Here is a 19,248-nt window from a genome sequence, read left to right on the forward strand (position 1 = left end):
CATTACAGACACACCTGTAGGAGACAGGTAGGGGGGTTGTGATATGGGTCATTACAGAGACACACCTGTAGGGTACTGGTAGGGGGGTTGTGATATGGGTCATTACAGAGACACACCTGTAGGGGACAGGTAGGGGGGTTGTGATATGGGTCATTACAGAGACACACCTGTAGGGGACAGGTAGGGGGGTTGTGATATGGGTCATTACAGACACACACCCGTTTTAGAATGACAAAGAAGAAGAAGGAGAACGATGACAGACAATGGGGTCTGTCCACTCCACCCTCTCCTCACAACACCGACAGCCCTACACTGACCACCACACTCTTCACCAGCAGTCAAGAGGTTAATCACCGACAGCCCTTCACTGACCACCACACTCTTCACCAGCAGTCAAGGGGTTAATCACCGACAGCCCTTCACTGACCACCACACTCTTCACCAGCAGTCAAGGGGTTAATCAACGACAGCCCTTCACTGACCACCACAGTCTTCACCAGCAGTCAAGGGGTTGATCACCGACAGCCCTTCACTGACCACCACACTCTTCACCAGCAGTCAAGGGGTTGATCACCGACAGCCCTTCACTGACCACCACACTCTTCACCAGCAGTCAAGGGGTTAATCAAAGAAAGAAAGGGGAGGGAAGAAAACAAAAAGACAAAAATTAAAAAAAAGGGAGACAACTGACGATTTCAGCGGTGTGTCCACGCAGCGTGTGGTAACACTTGCCGTCCTTGGCGCTCCACAGTTTGCACGTCTTGTCGAATGACCCCGTGATCACCTTGTCTCTGTAATGACAACCACCACAACATTCATGATAACACAAGGAACAGAAATGAGGAATGTTTAATAAAGGAAATTTTCTATCTAAAATTACGTTTAAATAACATACTTACCGTGACCCAACTAGTGCAGACTCCGGCAGGGGTCTGACATTCCTGTCCTGTGCAAACTACTATCCGCCTATGCGGAGAAAACGAAAGTACTACAGCCGATAACCTCCCGGAAGTAGGTAACCTCCCCTTTGAAGAACTGTTTCAGCATGTAATGTGGCAGTTTGTTAGTCTGCTTTGTCAATATATGAGTGTGCATGTGTGTGTCTGTGTGCACAGGTGCGTGTGTGTATGTGTGCACATTTAAATTCCCTACATTTTTGTTATTGTGGTTATCATTATTTCTAGCTGAACTGCTTTCATGAGATATTTGATTTACTTTATGGCATGATCTCTTCTAACTGTGCTCTCTTACCTTATTTTATAAGTATATCCGTATGTTTGTCTGAGAATGCTTAACTGAATGCTCATAGTGTTTGTGCAAAGCACATGAAGCTTCAACAATATGCGCTACAGCAAGACGTCTTAATGTAAAAAAAACAAACAAAAAAAACAACAACAAAAAAACCCAAAACCCAATGCTCCCCATGTAAATTTTCTTAATTTACATTCAAAATGGTGCATTCTAATGCAAATGGGAGCACATTCACAGCACTTTCCTGCCATTATCATACATCTACAAGTCCTACAGAGCACCTCCAACCTTACACACACACACACACACACACACACAGCCAACTCCATGAAGACCTAGTTCTCAGGTGTTCCTCCCACTACTGTTTTCCAGTTCCTAAGGGAAACAAATATTTCTAACATGATTCAAACCTCATGCAGACTGAACGAGACGTCAGGCAGTTGGCTTTGACGTTATTTTAGTTGACCTTTAACACTGCTTCTCTTTCTCTTTGACTGGTTTTAAGAAATGACAGGCATGCAGCCTTCAAATAGCCCCTTGCGGTCATCTTGGCTATATATATATATATATATATATATATATATATATATATATATATGATAGTCAGTCGTGTCCGACTATGACCATCAGAACAGCAGAGGAGGCAACTGCTGTTCCGACTATTTGGGCTAGAATTTGATTATCGTGGACAGTGTCTTGCCCAAGTACATCCCCACTCTCTCAGGCCAAGAGGGTTTTCGGACAGTCGGTGTTGGGATGGTTCCCAAAGGCCAACTAGCCTACGAGGCTGCAGCACTAAGAGCCCAGTGCAATTTTGCCTCCTAGTTTGAGAGTCATAGCCCTTCACAAAAGACTAAGCTGTAATATCTTGGCTATAACTGATAATAATAATGGGCATCTATAATGACTTGACTGAGGGGGGCTTCTTCTCTGAAGACCTTGTACTGTCCAGCTCTCCCTAGAGTTTCTCATCACTGTTCTCTCCCTCCTTAGCACAAAGGCCCAGAGCGCTAATAATGAACATCAATATAGGGGGGCAGGGCAGAATGGTTACAAATATGAACATCACAGGGCACTACAAACACTATTAAGACTTACGAACAAGACAAATCAAATGTGTCAATGTCATAACACACACACACACACACACACACACACCATGCCAACACCTAGACATCAATGAAAGCAGATTTTGAACAAATGTGTTTCGAGGCCTGATTTCAATGGAGATTTTGTTTCAACACAGCAAAATTTCGCAACGTTTAATCCAGGTGACATCCGAGACATGAAAAAGGCACGCTGTCAGCGACCCAACTGGATCGGAACCACCCACCCAAAGGGGTTGTTGAAGGCGATGGCGTAGACGACGTTGCGGTGCCCCTCCAGAGTGTGCAGTTCCTCAGCCGAGGCCGTGTCCCAGATCTTACAGGTGCGGTCATAACTGCCCGTGATGAAGCTGAAATGAACACGCTGTGATGTGAGAGGGGTCTGCTGCCCAGCTGGGTCACATGTGCTTGCGGTGAGCGTCATCTGGTTGGTTTTAGTGTTTATTTTATGTCATTTACAGTTTCGTGCATGTGAAAAGCGCTTTGAGTTCTTGAGTAAAAGAGCTGAATAAGCATCAGTTATTATCATTATCACTATCATTATCCTTGTTATTGTTAATATCTTTATCGTCACAGTAGTTTTATCATTATGTCAGAGGGTGGTATGGTTAGCTGTTCTGTGAAATGCTCTTTAGTATCATTATTATCATTATTATTGTTAAAGTCTTCATTATCAACAGAAGTTTTATCATTATGTCAGAGGGTGGTATGGTTGGTTGTTCTGTGAAATGCTCTTTTTTTTTAATTATCATCATAATTATTATTGTTAATAATAATATCTTTATCATTAGCAGTAGTTTTATCATTTGCCACCCACTGACTTAGATGTTTGGTTGGTTGTTTTTGAATTGCTCTTTATTATTATCATCATCATTATCATCATTGTTAATATCTTCATCATTAGCAGTAGTTTAGTCATCATGTCAGAGGGTGGTTTGGTTGGTTGGTTTGTGAATTGCTTTTTATTTCTTTCTTTCTTTCTATCCATGCTGCTAGCATGTGCTGAGGATTCATACACCATCTATGCAGAACTTCTTGTTTATCATTTTGATTGAGCCTTGTACTGTGCTGCGCCTTACGTAGTGTTCAAATCGGAAATTGTTTTGGAATTTGAAACAAGCACCGTGTCATCCAAAGCGAAATTGTTTTTAAATTTGTGGCATGCACCTTGTCATCCAAAGTACCTTGTAGTCCGTAAAATATCGTAAAATCCTGGGTTTGGGTTGTTTCTTTTTTTTTCTCTCTCTCTCTCTCTTTTTGTGTGTGTGTGTGTGTGTGTTCACAATTACAAATCAATCATACATATTTCAATGTCCACATGTCTTACTTGTTATTACCATGCATATATCTTTTCTAACAAAAGTGTTATTTCATTGGAGATCTCTCTCATTAAGAATATCCACATTTGCTTTCATCATTTTTAATTCCTTTTTACCTTAAACTATCACCATCAATTTTTTCCACAGAAGTTATAAAAACAGAGGAACCGTTAACTCAGAAAGCAACAAAAGTTGTATAACTGCAATAATGAAAGGTGTATCACAGTAAAAAAGGTATATTAGTGATAGTAATTAAAGGTATCATTTGTTAATAATACATAATGGAAAGGGTAGTTTGTTTAACAAGTACAAGCAAGATATGAATCACAGTCAAAGATATTTAATTTTAAAAGCTACACATGCCAGCTAATAGTTAACAAATGTAACACCAGTGACAACATGCAAGATAATCACGAACTAAAAGCAGACTATGATGCATTTTCATGCAGGCAATCACTGGATGCAGATTAAAATCACACCTACTGCCAGCAGTCCAAAAACAAAACAACACCATCATTCCAGCCACCCAAACATCAAGTCCAAAAAGCCTGAAACTTCCTTCTGACTCAAACAATCAAGGAAAACACAGACAGTACCCATGTCGAGGAAAAGCCAAAAACACAAAGTTTTCAGTGAAAATACACCGTCTCCAGTAAATTCTCCTACACCAAGTGACCAAGCAATACAGTTTTTGTGTGTGTGTGTGTGTGTTTTTCCCCCCACAAATATCTTCTACATAGACTACAAAAAATAAGAGTCTCCTTTCATAACTCCCCTGGGCTGGCACACAAACTGGGTTAAAAAATGACAGAATTTAAAAACTCTTTCAACATCTTCAAAACACCAAAGGACAAAAAATTTGGAATCTGGATCAAAGACAAGTGCTGACGTACCCACTGCATACATATGAGGACCATGATTTAGGTCAGTGAAATCATTTGGGGGTTGGGTTTGAATACCAATACTGCAACTGTTATCACATGCACACACACACACACACACACACAAATACTCACACAAACACATTCTTCTGCTATCACACTTTGTGAAAGGATGTTTAACGAAAGTACTATTATTAGAACTACTACTTCTATCACACACACACACATACACACACACACAGAAAGAAATTATCACATTCATCTCTTATCACATTATGTGACAAGATGTTAATGAAAGAACTATGACTATAACCACTAATACTACTGCTAACACTACAAACACACACACCAGATAAATGCACACCCCACTGGGCATGCCAACACTGATGCTTAACCTGGACCTTGGGAGTGAACTGCTGACTGCTTGTTAGTTACTGCCACATCCAGGCACACCAGTGCAGGCACGCTGACACACAGACACACTGTACACATTCCTGGCTGGTACCAACCTTGCATCACAAGCTCCGCAGGTTGGTCACTTCCGATTCTGTCACCTTTTTCTTTCACATACCCATTCCAACACAAGCGACCTGATCAAATTCCATACTTTTTTGTATTTGTATTTGTATTTCTTTTTATCACAAACAGATTTCTCTGTGTGAAATTCGGGCTGCTCTCCCCACGGAGAGCGCGTCGCTACACTGCAGCGCCACCCATTTTTTTGTATTTTTTCCTGTGTGCAGTTTTATTTGTTTTTCCTATCGCAGTGGATTTTCTACAGAATTTTGCCAGGAACAACCCTTTTGTTGCCGTGGGTTCTTTTACGTGCGCTAAGTGCATGCTGCACACGGGACCTCGGTTTTTTCCAACACAAGACTCAACATTTTCCATACCAAAGACAAAGCCAAACATAGTCTTTGTGTGTGTGTGTGTGTGTGTGTGTGCGCGTAAAAGAAATGGGAAGACAGCCCATCATTCATCTATTTCATGCATTCAAATTTCACCGCTATTTTTTTCCTTGTCTGTTTCTTTCTTTAAATGCACCATGTTCTGCCTTGAACTGTTTAAGAGTTTCATTCAAATCCCAAGACTTTTCAAGACCCTGAAGGGCAAAGCATATTTCTTCAAAGACTTTTCCAGCTCAGGAATTAGTTCCCTCATTATTCCAAAGACGTTTCCAGACTAGCCTGACAGTGTCATCAGAACCCTGAAATGTTCATGGCTGTATTTCACGGAGGACTGGAGAGAGGGGCTGGGGGAAAGCAAGCTTTGAAGCCGACAGCAGGCAGCGGGTCTTTCCAGGCAGCAAGCGTGGGGTTAATTACATCCCATCCCCACCACCACAACTTTGTATGGTTAAGTAAAAGGTTAAGCGTAAAGGTCTGATCGCCTTTTACAGCAATGAATTCATAATCAGCGTGTCTAGGACTTGACACAGAGATGGCAGGGCCCAATTCTCTGCTTCTGCTGTTTGAACCTTCCCCAAACCCATATCACGTACCCTTTCACACCTGCACAACTGCTTACAGTTCAGGGCTAGGGTAACACCTGCAGGATACTGACAGATGTAGGCGTTATGGCTGATTCCTCTTGTTCAGTCAGATATGTGCACAATGAGATCACGCCCCCCACTGAACCCGAAGCATGCGTACGCACTTCTCTGAATGATCACCAAAGTAACACGTTCTTCTTCTGGTCTTATCTGCACGGACTCTGCGTGGAACAGGCCTTCACTCACTTCAGGTTCAACCCAGCTGTCTACAGCTACACCAAGCAAGCAGAAAGAGTACAACACAAAGGGTCAACAACTCTTGTTAACAAACGTACATAGCTGCCAACCTTTCAGAATCTCAATTCATAAGCTTGGTGGAGCGGGAGGGCTCTCGTTCTCAAGGACGTCAGTCGTTCTGACCACCGTGTGAAACTGTGAGAGTCACCTTGGCAAACTGTTCACAATGTGTAACTGTTTCCCTGGCAAGATGAAGTCGATGAAAGAAAACTGTTCCTTACACTGCAAAGTAAAGCGGTGACGTGTCTTTTTACACAGATTTACTTCCAAAATTGTCTGGACTTGCACTCTTTGAAGCCGTTCCAGTGAAACCGAACTGGTGCCAGGTACATACGCAGAACACTGTTTTCAGGTTGAAAACTGTGGATCGGTGAATGAAACCAGCGTATGGGTTGACTTTCTTGTGAATTACAGGGTATTTTTCTGTTTTATTTGATTTTGTAATCCACATAAACAAAAACGTAGACAATCGTAATTTCGTAGTAAGCATAATTTCGTGGTTAGCACTCAAACCCATACAAATTACAGACACTTGGTAACGGCTGGCAGGTATGAACGTGCTACAGGAAAGCAAACCATCGACCATCGCATGCTACACCGAAACCCATGCACCAAACAGGCAAGAGAGGCGTACAAAACTGAAAAAAACCAGAGAGGAGTTGAAGACTGTGGTTGGTAGGAGGGAAGGCGGGACAGAAGGGTAGCAGCAACATGCAGGTGGCAGGGGGGATGGTAGGGGGAGGGGGTGAAGTGGGGGTGGGGGGGGGGACTGTCTCACCTGGATCCGGACTTGTTAAAGGCCACATTGGTCAGAGGCAGAATGTGCGCCCTGAGCACCTGCAAAGAGCAAACACGGTGGAGGGGAAAAGAACACAGGAGGATTACACACAAGCCACACGGGCAGCACGGCACCACCACCTCCCCCTCACCTGTCCCCCGCCTTGGTGCAGGCTACACTGGTCAGCGGCAGAGTGTGACCCCGGTGCACCTGCAAGACCCGGCGGTGACCCGGAACACCTCAGTTCAGGTCAGAAATTCCATAGAATCCCCCCCACGAGCCCCACACCCCCCTAACCACCCCCACCCCCAAATAATGTGAAATTCACATGCATTTCATCGTGAAATTTGCACATGAAAAAAAAAAGAAAAAAAAAAGCCTGTCTGTCCAAAGACCATGAAATTTACCAGCCAGTTCTGACTGAAACCACGGCGCCAGCATAACAATCCATCCATGAGCATGAAAAACATTTACCTGCCAGTTTGGATTGAAACAATGGCACCTGTACAATCAAAACAACTGCTGTGTGTCCAAAAGGAAACAATTCTGAATGCAGTTTCACTGCCACAGCCAAAGAAATGTGAAGTAAAAAAAAGAAGCACTGACAGGAGTGAACAACACTCTGAAGCTAAGGCAGCAGCACGACGCTCGCAACGACCTGATCCTGGAGCTTGGTTTTGAGGATTTCTTCAAGAAATAAACGCTGCTGACAAGACAGCAGCTTGCTCAGGTAAAGGATCTGGTCGAGGGGGAATCTCATCAAACACCGCCTCAGCTGAGAATGGATCTGCCTAAAAATTGGTTAATACTTGCACATGCAAAATCAGAAAATAAAAAATTTCGCTCTTTTGTGAGAAAGAAAAATTTCACAGAAAAGTTCATGTGAAATTCAGGTCTCAGAATTTAAGCGATGAGGTGAATTTTCTTTCTTCCCGCGCAAAGTTTGCATGCAAATTTCACATCTGGTTTTGGAGGAGGAGGGGGGGATTTGGGAGAGGGATGGGGTGGTGGTGGTGGAGGGGGGTCTACAGAATTTCACCTGTAAACAAGTGAGAAGAGGTGTGGGAAAGGGCCAGTCGGTCCGTCAGTCAGTCACGTACGGCACACCTGTCTCTCACCTGTTCCCTGACTTGTTGGTGGCCACGTTGGTCAACGGCAAGATGTGCGCTCTAAGGGCCTGCAAGAGTCACCACGGCAACAAACGTCAGTCCCAGCATGCACTGGGGGGGGGGTGGGGGGGGGGGGCACAGTCAGGTCACGTTCCAGCCTGTGCTAGGTAGGGGGTCACAGGTTGTCATCGTGGAGGTTTTTTTTTTTCCCCATGGCAGTGGTTTTTGCAGTGGTAACATGGAGAGTCCCTTGGTGTCGTTCTATCTCCTCGTCTGTTCTCTCCATGACACTTCTGGTGTCTTTGTTTCTTTGTTTCATCCCAAACTTGCAGACCGAGTCATTCTTTAATTCTGGCTTGTGTGCCGGTGTGCATGTGAGTGTGAACAAGTTCACTGAATGTGGCCCGTTTGTTTCAGTTACTTGGCCTTGTGAGTACCTCTCATTTCTGTTCCCTTTTTGTTTATTTACCTGTTTATTTGGTTGATTTATTTTATTTCATTTCTGTTCATTATTTTCAGAGATATCAAACAAACACACTCTCATCGCCACCACCCCTTCCCCCCGCTCGCTCCCCCCCCACCCCTACACACACACACATACATAAGAATCAGACAAACCATTCTTGTAACTACCTCTTCTTCTTCTTCTTCTGCGTTCGTGGGCTGCAACTCCCACGTTCACTCGTATGTACACGAGTGGGCGTTTACGTGTATGACCGTTTTCACCCCGCCATGTAGGCAGCCATACTCTGTTTTCGGGAGTGTGCATGCTGGGTATGTTCTTGTTTCCATAACCCACCGAACGCTGACATGGATTACAAGATCTTTAACGTGCGTATTTGATCTTCTGCTTGCATATACACACAAAGGGGGTTCAGGCACTAGCAGGTCTGCACATATGTTGACCTGGGAGATCGGAAAAATCTCCACCCTTTACCCACCAGGCGCCGTCACCGAGATTCGAACCCGGGACCCTCAGATTGAAAGTCCAACATTTTAACCACTTGGCTATTGCACCCATCATTGTTACTACCATTCACAAAGAATACAACTGCACTGGCCAATAACGTAATGAGCAAAACTACATTTCCAGCACATAATTATCAGAAAATATAATCATTGCTGACCAAAAAAAAAAACCCACCTGAAAATGATACTCTCAACGGCATCAGATGCTGTGATTAGTTGTATGACCTATTTTGCTCACCTTGAAGAGATAGAAGTGGTGCTCCTCTTTGTGACCCAGTTTCTCTTGTAAACCTGGTGGCGACTGAGTTAAAGAACACACCCTCTCACAGTGGCTTTGATATCAGCGACATCACACTACCAACAATCTGTCTCACAGAATCCGCGAAGATAAGCACACGACTAACAATCTCTCTCACAATGTCTGCAATACTAAACAAACAACTGAAAACAATCTCTCTCACAATGTCTGCAATACTAAACAAACAACTAAAAACAATCTCTCTCACAATGTCTGCAATACTAAACAAACAACTGAAAACAATCTCTCTCACAATGTCTGCAATACTAAACAAACAACTAAAAACAATCTCTCTCACAATGTCTGCAATACTAAACAAACAACTGAAAACAATCTCTCTCACAATGTCTGCAATACTAAACAAACAACTGAAAACAATCTCTCTCACAATGTCTGCAATACTAAACAAACAACTGAAAACAATCTCTCTCACAATGTCTGCAATACTAAACAAACAACTGAAAACAATCTCTCTCTCACAATGTCTGCAATACTAAACAAACAACTGAAAACAATCTCTCTCTCACAATGTCTGCAATACTAAACAAACAGCTGAAAACAATCTCTCTCACAATGTCTGCAATACTAAACAAACAACTAAAAACAATCTCTCTCACAATGTCTGCAATACTAAACAAACAACTGAAAACAATCTCTCTCACAATGTCTGCAATACTAAACAAACAACTAAAAACAATCTCTCTCACAATGTCTGCAATACTAAACAAACAACTGAAAACAATCTCTCTCACAATGTCTGCAATACTAAACAAACAACTAAAAACAATCTCTCTCTCACAATGTCTGCAATACTAAACAAACAACTGAAAACAAGCTCTCTCACAATGTCTGCAACACCAAAAAACCCCCCCAAAACAAAACAAAATACACTAGGAACAAACTCTCTGAAAATGTCATGATAAAAAATAATAATGAATCATATTGATAAAGTGAATAGAATACATGAAAGCAATGACAACTACGCTTTCACTGTTCCAGCCATGTGTTTTTCTTAAGTTTGTTTTGTTGTTTCATTCAGTTCACGCTATTGATCTATATACTTATTTCAATCATCAAACAATTCATTCAGTTCATGCTATTGATCTATATACTTATTTCAATCATCAAACAAACAACAACAATTTCACACTTTTAAAGGATACGCAAAACCAGCTTTTTGACTTGCTCCTTCTTGGACTGAGTGATAAGCTGTTCTTTATCAGCAATCTCCTCTACCACCTGGTCCGTGTTCGTGCTGATATCAATACCAAACACAGGTCATAACCACATTACAATACAAAAAATAATGTACCATACCAAACACAGTCATAAGTACACATACACTTTATATTCATGCTATTTTACAAAGTGGGTGTGGGTGTGTGTGTGTGTGTGTGTGTGTGTGTGTGTGTGTGTGTGTGTGTGTGTGTGGGTGTGTGTGTTGGAGGATAAGGGGACTTGGGGGTGTGTGTGTGGGAAATGTGCCTGCTGTGTTGTGTTACTTGCTTGTGTGTATTTAGCTTTATGCATTGCTGTTTAATCTTTTGTCCAACATTTGTCATGTTGTGAGTGTGCTGGACTTGGCTGTTGGCTGAGATATTGTGAATGGTGAGTGATGAGTATGTGGATGCACAATTTAATTTCCCAATGGATGAATAAAGTTATATTGTATTGTATTGTATACGATGAAAACTTTAACAAACAACAACAGTATTAGAACAGAAGAAAAAAAATCTTCAACTGTTCAAAATAATCATAAGCAGTATGTGTCACCATCATCATCATTATGATAATTGTACCATTGACAACTAGCAATAATTCACAATGTTGATGCTTTTCTGTCTATGCAACAACACTATTCATGTTAGCAATGTTCTTGTTTTGCTTTTTTTAACACAAAAACATATTTCCATATTACAATCACAATTAAAACATTTTATCTTTAGACCTTTCTTTCCCAGTTTCTAAGTGTTTCAATTAAAAAAAAAATTACAAACTTAACAAACTCATCAATGATTCAATGTGTCCTGGTCACAAGCAAACTCACTCTGGCCGTAGATCAAGGAGGTCAATGGATTTGGTCTTGAGAAGTCCTCCTTGTTCATATTCCAAAATAATACCTGAAACAATGTGAAACAATTGTCTGTATATGAAAATATGGTGTAAAGAGTGTAATGTGTGTGTGTGTGTGTGTGTGTATGTGTGTGTGCGTGTGTGTGTGTGTGAGCATTAGTGTGCACTGTATGAATATGAGCGTGTGCTTGTGAATTTATAACATTGTGTATAATGTGTGTGTGTGTGTGTGTGTGTGTGTGTGTGTGTGTGTGAGAGAGAGAGAGAGAGAGAGAGAGAGAGAGAGAGAGAGAGAGAGAGCAAGTGAAAAAGAGATAGAGAGAGAGAGAGTGTGTGTGTGTGTGTGTGTGTGTGTGTGTGTGTGTGTGATCGCTGTGTGTGAACCAATGTGATTCTCCTTACCGTCTAGTAGCCATATTAAAAAGTGTGTGTGTGTGTGTGTGTGTGTGTGTGTGTGTGTGATCCTATAAAGAAAATAAGAATTTCTAAAGACGGCAGCTAACTTCTGAACTTGAAATCCGGTGGTCAAAACGGCAAAAACGTAATTTTTGTTCCAAAGCCGATTACCTACAAAAAGCATGCCTTCACCAGGTATAAAATTAACATTTAAGAATATGTACTATAATTAAGTGTATAAACATAAAGTATTTCTTACCTGGAGGATAATACCTCAGCAAAAACCGCTTCAGCTTCATTTTTGGCGTTCGGTTTCTACGAGAATCTAAAATGGCGTGTGTTTTAAGGGGTGGCGACTCTCAAAGTCTAAACTTGTTTGTCAGGAAAGATAACTCACTTTTTTTCTTTTTTAACTTGGTCTTCACTTTCAATGGTTATTGTTTTTTTTAATGCTGGGATGCCTTTGAAATGTTGTAGATTCAACTCATGTTATGTCAGCTCAACCCCACTCACTCTTTTTCTTTCCTCCACCAGCAATTATCCCTTTGCTAGGTAAATAACAACATGATGTGACACAGCACTCTCGAACAAGACAAGACGCGTTTATCTCATGAAAACCAACGGGGGAACTTGAAAACGTAACTCGTCCCTTGCAGCCAATATAGAAATAAAAATAAAAGATGGGTGGGGTAAGGGTGGTGGGGGATACGATTGGCAAAAAGAAAAATCAAATGGCATGTTGGAGTTATGCGAGGGAGCAGCATTTGTCAAATGGCGTGTTGGAGTTATGCGAGGGAGCAGGCATTTGCTTCCTTTTATTTCCCAAAATCAGATGTTGTGTAGACCGCATGCCTTGACACAGACTGGGAGAAAAATGTAGGTGAATAGGTGTGAGTGTGTCTGTGAAGAACTTAATGAGTATTTCAATTTTGAAATAATAATTTGATGTTCCTGTTGGCAGATGCGTTTTTTAACTTAGAAGGATTAAGTTCCATTAGAGTGGTAGGGAATGATGATGTGGGGAAGCTGGCAGAATGGTTAAGACACTTATCTGCCAATACAGTGTCTGCGAGTCTGGGTTCCAATCCCAGCATTGACCCTTCTCCCAAGTCTGACTGGGAGATCAAACAGAGCATCCAGCCATTCCAATGAGACAATAAACCGAGGTTCTGTGTGCTTCACGCACTTGGTGCACTGAAAAAGAACCCATAGCAAGGAGAGTGTTGTTCTCTGACGAAATTTTATAGCAGAAATTCACTGAAAGGTACACAAATATATATGCATGCACTCAAGGCTTGACAAGGGCGTTGGGGTTATGCTGCTGGTCGGGCATTTGCCTTGCGGATGTGTGGCGAATATGGATTTGTCTTAACGCAGTGATGCCTCCTTGAGAAACTGGAAACTGAAACCAGTTTGTGTGTTAATTAACCCTAGAGATAGACTATTTTAATTAACCCTAGAGATATTTGACCCACAGAGCTTTTTTGTGTGGAAGGTCAGTTCTCCATGCATACACTTGATCAACTTTGGGTTGAAATGCAGCATTTATTACAGCATCTGGTTTCAAGAATTGCAGATGAAAGACCCTCCACCTGCAAGTAAGATTACACCATTACAGTACATTGCCTTATTTTAAACATTTGCATTAATTTCTCAGTTCAGAATCTGACAATTGTGCACATGCCAAATTACACAGAGAAATCACATGAATGTATTTCTTTAAATGAGTACTAAATATGAAGATTACTGGGGCACGTCTGCTTATGTGTATATGTACACACCTAATTAGTATCTGGAAATTTCGGAATTACTATCAAATCATGCTGCCAGTGTATTTCTGTTTACCAAAAGCATCAAATCATGGTACATTTCTCCGATCAAATCATGTTACCAGTGTTTCTCTGACGCTTGTCCAAAGCATAAAATCCAACTGCATTTGTCTGACGCTAGTACAAAGCATCCAATCATGTTGCCAGTGTTTTTCTGGTATTTATCCAAAGCTTCAAAGCATGGTGCATTTCCCTGATATTTGTCAAAAGCTTCAAATCATGCTGCCAGTGTTTTTCCAATACTTATCCAAAGCTTGAAATCTTGTGTTTTTCCGATACTTATCCAAAGCTTCAAATCATGGTGGCAGTGTTTTTCCCCCTGATACTTACCCAAAGCGTCCAGTCTTGGTGCATTTCTCTTGATGCTTGTCCAAAGCATCAAATCAAATCTCTTTCTGCCAAATGACAGAGTCATCCACATTAATCCTCAGCAGAACACAGACCTGTGCAATGTGTACCATGTCACTTCCTTGGATGTGTATGTGCAGAGAGATATTCCTGTTGCTGTTCATTTTCCTGCACTATTTGATACACTGGAGATTTCACAGGAACAACCTTACACACACACACACTGAGTCAACCACATGTTGAGCTGTGATATCTTAACAGTTTGAAGTGAGTGTGTGTGCATGCACATTTGCGCATGTATGTGTTTGTGCATGCATGTCTGTGTGTGTGCACATAATGTAAGCATGTGTGGTGCTCGTCTTTCTCCTGTGGACTTGAATGTGTAGATGTCTGTCACATTAATCATAGTCATGAAAACATTTACTTGTAAATCTGTTTCTGTCCGTGGACATGTAAAGAAACGAAACCAACCAACCATTTTCTTTAATAGGGGTAATGAGATAACCAGTCAAACAATGAATTTTTTTTCCACCCAGCTCTGGAAGACAGACAGACAGAGAGAGGGGTGGGGGTATAGAGGAGGAGGGCAAGAGGAAGACAAAGAGAGAGAGAGAGATGGACAAACAGAGAGAGACACACAGACACACAGAGAGACACATAGGCACAGACAGAGACACACAGAGTGTGTCTGTGTTTGTGAAAGAATTTTCTGTTTCTACACTAAGCACTTAGTATGTGTAAGCAAATGTGTACATGTTCTAAAAAATAATACGATCAAGAAAGTATCGACTGGAAGTTCTCCAATTATCCATGAGCACATCAGTATGATTATCATTTCAAGAAGGTGAAAGCCTCACACTGAAAAATGTCATGCTCTTTATTCAAGAATATTGCACTTAGATTGTACATTGACTCATGAAATGAAAAAAAGGAAGGAAAGAAACGTTCAAGATAAACAAAAACAAAAAAGGCAGTACGTGAACACTTGTGATTATATTTGCACAATGTCATCATAATTGTTTTGTTGTTGTTGTTTTTTTTCTTGTAACAAAAACATTTTGAAAGAAACATGCGGTATCCAGTTTTGATTCCTCTACAAACAAAGCACCATGAACAAATGATGTTAACCACACAAAAATAACTGGGAATCCTCTTCCTGACTTTCAACTCTCTTCCACAAACAAATCCTCTGATGATGACACTGGGTGGGATAGGTAGGACCTGGAGTACACAGCCATTATAACCTTGACACACAAATTACTGCAACCTTGACACAGAAAATCATAAATAGCAATTGTCATATGATATGGGTCAGGAGGCAGCGTTCAGTCACACACACACAATACAATGGCAAAAAAGTTCATGTGACTAGAACCAAACCAGTGCCATGGACTGGGCAGATAAGTGAAAAGGAGAAAACAAAACGTTTCAAGGAGGTACAGCTCAGATGGATAACATGCGTGTTTTGTTCTTTAAGTACAGAGGGCGTGTCGACTGTCCACAAAACACGGGGCAGGGGAGAGAGGGCATGGGAGTTCAGACAGGGAAGCAGTACACAGCCTCAAATACTGGCTTAAAAAATAAAAAAGAAGACCAAAAAAAAAAAAAAAAAAAAAAAAAAAAAAAAAAAAGTTTGACAATCAACAATGCAGGGTACATCAAATTCAAGACTCAAAATACCTGTTGAAGGTGATGTTAAAAAAACACCTCCCCTCCCCCCCACCCCCTCTCCAAAAAAAACAACAACCCAAAACACACACACAAAAACACACATAGGGAAAAAAAACACACATATATGCCTATCAACGCTCACCCACGCCATCATTGTCACCAAGGTAAAGTGTCTGATAGCAGTCAGGCAGCCAAGCCATGCTAACTTGTGTCTGTGCTCTCTAGTCTTACTGTGACTGATTCAACTACCCTTTGTCAAAGCCCACACCCACACTTCCCCAACTATTCTTTGTCAAAGCCCACACCCACACTTCCCCACCCCACCATCAGTCTTTGAAACATAACTCGTCGGATGAGAAAAAAAAAAACCCCAACATTTTCCAAAACAGTTTTGGGGAAGCTACGTTTTCTGTAAACACTCCAAGATGCTGTTCTGGGCTGCTCCATAACACGTGCATTCACACACTCTTTTAAACAGTGAGGGAGGCTTAAAGACAGTCAGCTGAGGTAGTAGTAGGAACTCTGCAACTGGACAAAATGAATACTCCAGGTTTGAAATGTTACGTAACAAACTAATTAAGCAATTAATAAGCCTCCTAAGCATATGAAAAAAGTATTAAAAAAAAAACAACCAACACTTACACGAAACCTCTAGAAGATCTTGTGAAAGCTAAAACTCAAATTCCCATGCTTATGAGTGCGTGGCATTTGCCTTTTTGTTATTCATTTAACTCTGTACATCACACAGTGAGACTGTCATTTTTCGCACAAGCAAAGAAAGACGTTTCACTGGAGAGAGACGGAAAAAGTGAACGGAGCACGGAGCAAAGTCACTGCATAAAGATGGGATCTTGAAACACGTGAGAGAAATGATTCTTTTTCTTCAAAGAAAAAAAGGTGCAAACTCAACACATCAAGACTGGATTTTAGCAAACATGTGAGAAGAGATTCTGTCTTGAAAGAAAAAAAGAGTCAACTCAATACATCAAGACTGGAGCTTAGCAAACACGTGAGAAATAATTCTGAAATGATTCTTTTTCTTCTTCTGAGTTTCAGCTTCAACGAAGCATCAAAGTGTGCAGGCTGATCCATAAACACTACTCCACATTGGCTTTATAATAATAATAATCATAATAATAATACTGTACATTTATATAGCGCCCTTTCTCTCTGTACAAAAACAAGGGTGAAAGGAGCGACTGCAACAACTACAGAGGCATCTCGCTTCTCAGCATTGTAGGCAAAGTCTACGCTCGGGTCCTCCTAATTCGCCTGCAGAAACTGGCCGAACGCGTTTACCCAGAATCACAGCGCGGTTTCCAAGCAGAGATCCACGACAGACATGATCTTCTCCCTTCGCCAAATCCAGGAGAAGTGCAGACTCGCGCTGGCCTCCCGACCATGTATACCATGCTGAGACAGCGTTGGCTGTGCTGGCTGGGCCACGTTCGCTGCATGGAAGATGGTCGCATCCCAAAAGACATTCTTTATGGGAGAGCCCACCACGGGGCAGAGAAGCATCGGCCGCCCACAGCTGAGATACAAAGACATTTGCAAACGTGACATGAAGGCGCTTGAGATCAACACTGATTCCTGCAGATGACCGCAACAGCTGGAGAAGCACTCTCAAGAATCAGCTACAGATTGGTGAGAACAAACTATCAGCTGCTGCAGCAGAAAAGTGAGCTCGCAGAAAAGGAACGGCAGCCAACAGACCAGCATCAGCTTATGACCGAAGGAGGCACTACTACTACTCCTACTACATTTATATAGCGCCCTTTCCCTCTAAGACATAATAAGGAAAAACAAAAAGGGAACAGATGTCTGATCTACGTATTAACCCAAAGTGCTGGCCGGGTCCACTGAACACTTCTGAGTTCACTTAAGTTCAGTCACTCAAGGAGGCGTCACTGCATTCAGACAAATCCATATATATCCGCTACACCACATCTGCAAAGTAGATGCCTGACCAGCAGCGTCACCCAAAGTGCTAAGTCAGACCTTCAGGGGGCAAAAAAAAAAAGAAAGAAAAAAAAGGAGAAGTAAATAGATAAGAAACTGAATCAATGATTTGATAAATTAGAATAGTGAAAAAAAAAGGATGAATTAATGACACAATAAAATTTAGGGAAAAAAGGGATACAAATAGTATGCATAACAATAAAGATCTAAAAAATAAATTTAAAAAGTTGTGGAAGACAAACGGACCTGAAGTAAAAAAAACAACAAAAAAACAACAACAAAGAGAGCCATGGACTGGGTTACCGTTCAGAGACTGGGCTCCAAAGAGACCGGAGTGACGGTTCTTTGCTGCCACCCTACATGCCAGATGGCGCAGTGGACAGGAAGTGAGGACGTTCAGAGACTGGGCTCCAAACAGACCAGAGTGACGGTTCTTTGCTGCCACCCTACATGCCAGGTGGCGCAGTGGACAGGAAGTGAGGACATTCAGAGACTGGGCTCCCAACAGACCAGAGTGACGGTTCTTTGCTGCCACCCTACATGCCAGGTGGCGCAGTGGACAGGAAGTGAGGACATTCAGAGACTGGGCTCCCAACAGACCACAGTGACGGTTCTTTGCTGCCACCCTACATGCCAGATGGCGCAGTGGACAGGAAGTGAGGACATTCAGAGACTGGGCTCCAAACAGACCAGAGTGACGGTTCTTTGCTGCCACCCTACATGCCAGATGGCGCAGTGGACAGGAAGTGAGGACATTCAGAGACTGGGCTCCCAACAGACCAGAGTGATGGTTCTTTGCTGCCACCCTACATGCCAGGTGGCGCAGTGGACAGGAAGTGAGGAATGACAACGCATGGGTGTGACCTTTGTAACGGAGATGGTCATTCCGAGACCGGTGTTTCAGTTTCAGTTTCTAAAGGAGGCGTTGCTGCGTTCAGACAAACCCATATACGCTACACCATATCTGCTCGGCAGACGCCTGACTGGCAGCAAAACCCAACACGCTTAGTCACGCCTTGTGTGTGTGCGTATGAATTTTGTATACCTATCAGAGGGGAGAAAGCCAGGATCCCCATTCACCCACAATGGTCAGGCCTGTGACTGACTGTGGCCTATGGACCAGTCCATTTCACAGGGGTGACAGGCCACACAAACAAGGATGAAAGGTGACAGGTGCAGATCAGTGTGCTCTCTTGCACACAGGCTAAAATGTAGATTGCCAAGACAGGTAAAAACCTTGCATCTCGTTAAAGGTATTATTAAGCCCACTTTATTTTGTTGGGGAAAATCTGCTGGCTTCACTCTGCCCACCAAAATGTTGCCTGTCAAAATTGGGAAAAACCCCATCTAGTCTAGAAACAATAAACATAATAAATACTAAACAACAACAACAACAAAAGGAAACAACAACCAGAAACGTAAAAAAACAACAACAAAAATCACAACCTTTTAATCAGCTTGCTTTGAAC

General features: G+C 42.0%; 1 protein-coding gene across 1 annotated transcript in view; it reads right to left on the reverse strand.

The window, feature by feature from the left end:
* LOC143275472 (uncharacterized) overlaps window positions 1-12,298 on the reverse strand; it is a 28,384-nt gene extending 16,086 nt beyond the window's left edge. Inside the window, exons 1-7 of the mRNA XM_076579620.1 lie at window positions 12,229-12,298; window positions 11,548-11,620; window positions 10,664-10,755; window positions 9,441-9,493; window positions 7,125-7,183; window positions 2,585-2,707; window positions 692-791 (exon numbers count right to left, since the gene is read on the reverse strand). Coding sequence (XP_076435735.1) covers window positions 692-791; window positions 2,585-2,707; window positions 7,125-7,183; window positions 9,441-9,493; window positions 10,664-10,755; window positions 11,548-11,620; window positions 12,229-12,268 — 540 coding nt within the window. The 5' untranslated portion in view covers window positions 12,269-12,298. The remainder of the gene's footprint in view (window positions 1-691; window positions 792-2,584; window positions 2,708-7,124; window positions 7,184-9,440; window positions 9,494-10,663; window positions 10,756-11,547; window positions 11,621-12,228) is intronic.
* Between the last annotated feature and the right edge of the window lie 6,950 nt (window positions 12,299-19,248).

This window comes from Babylonia areolata, chromosome 30, assembly GCF_041734735.1.
Source record: "Babylonia areolata isolate BAREFJ2019XMU chromosome 30, ASM4173473v1, whole genome shotgun sequence".
NCBI classification, from domain to species: Eukaryota; Metazoa; Mollusca; class Gastropoda; order Neogastropoda; family Buccinidae; genus Babylonia; species Babylonia areolata.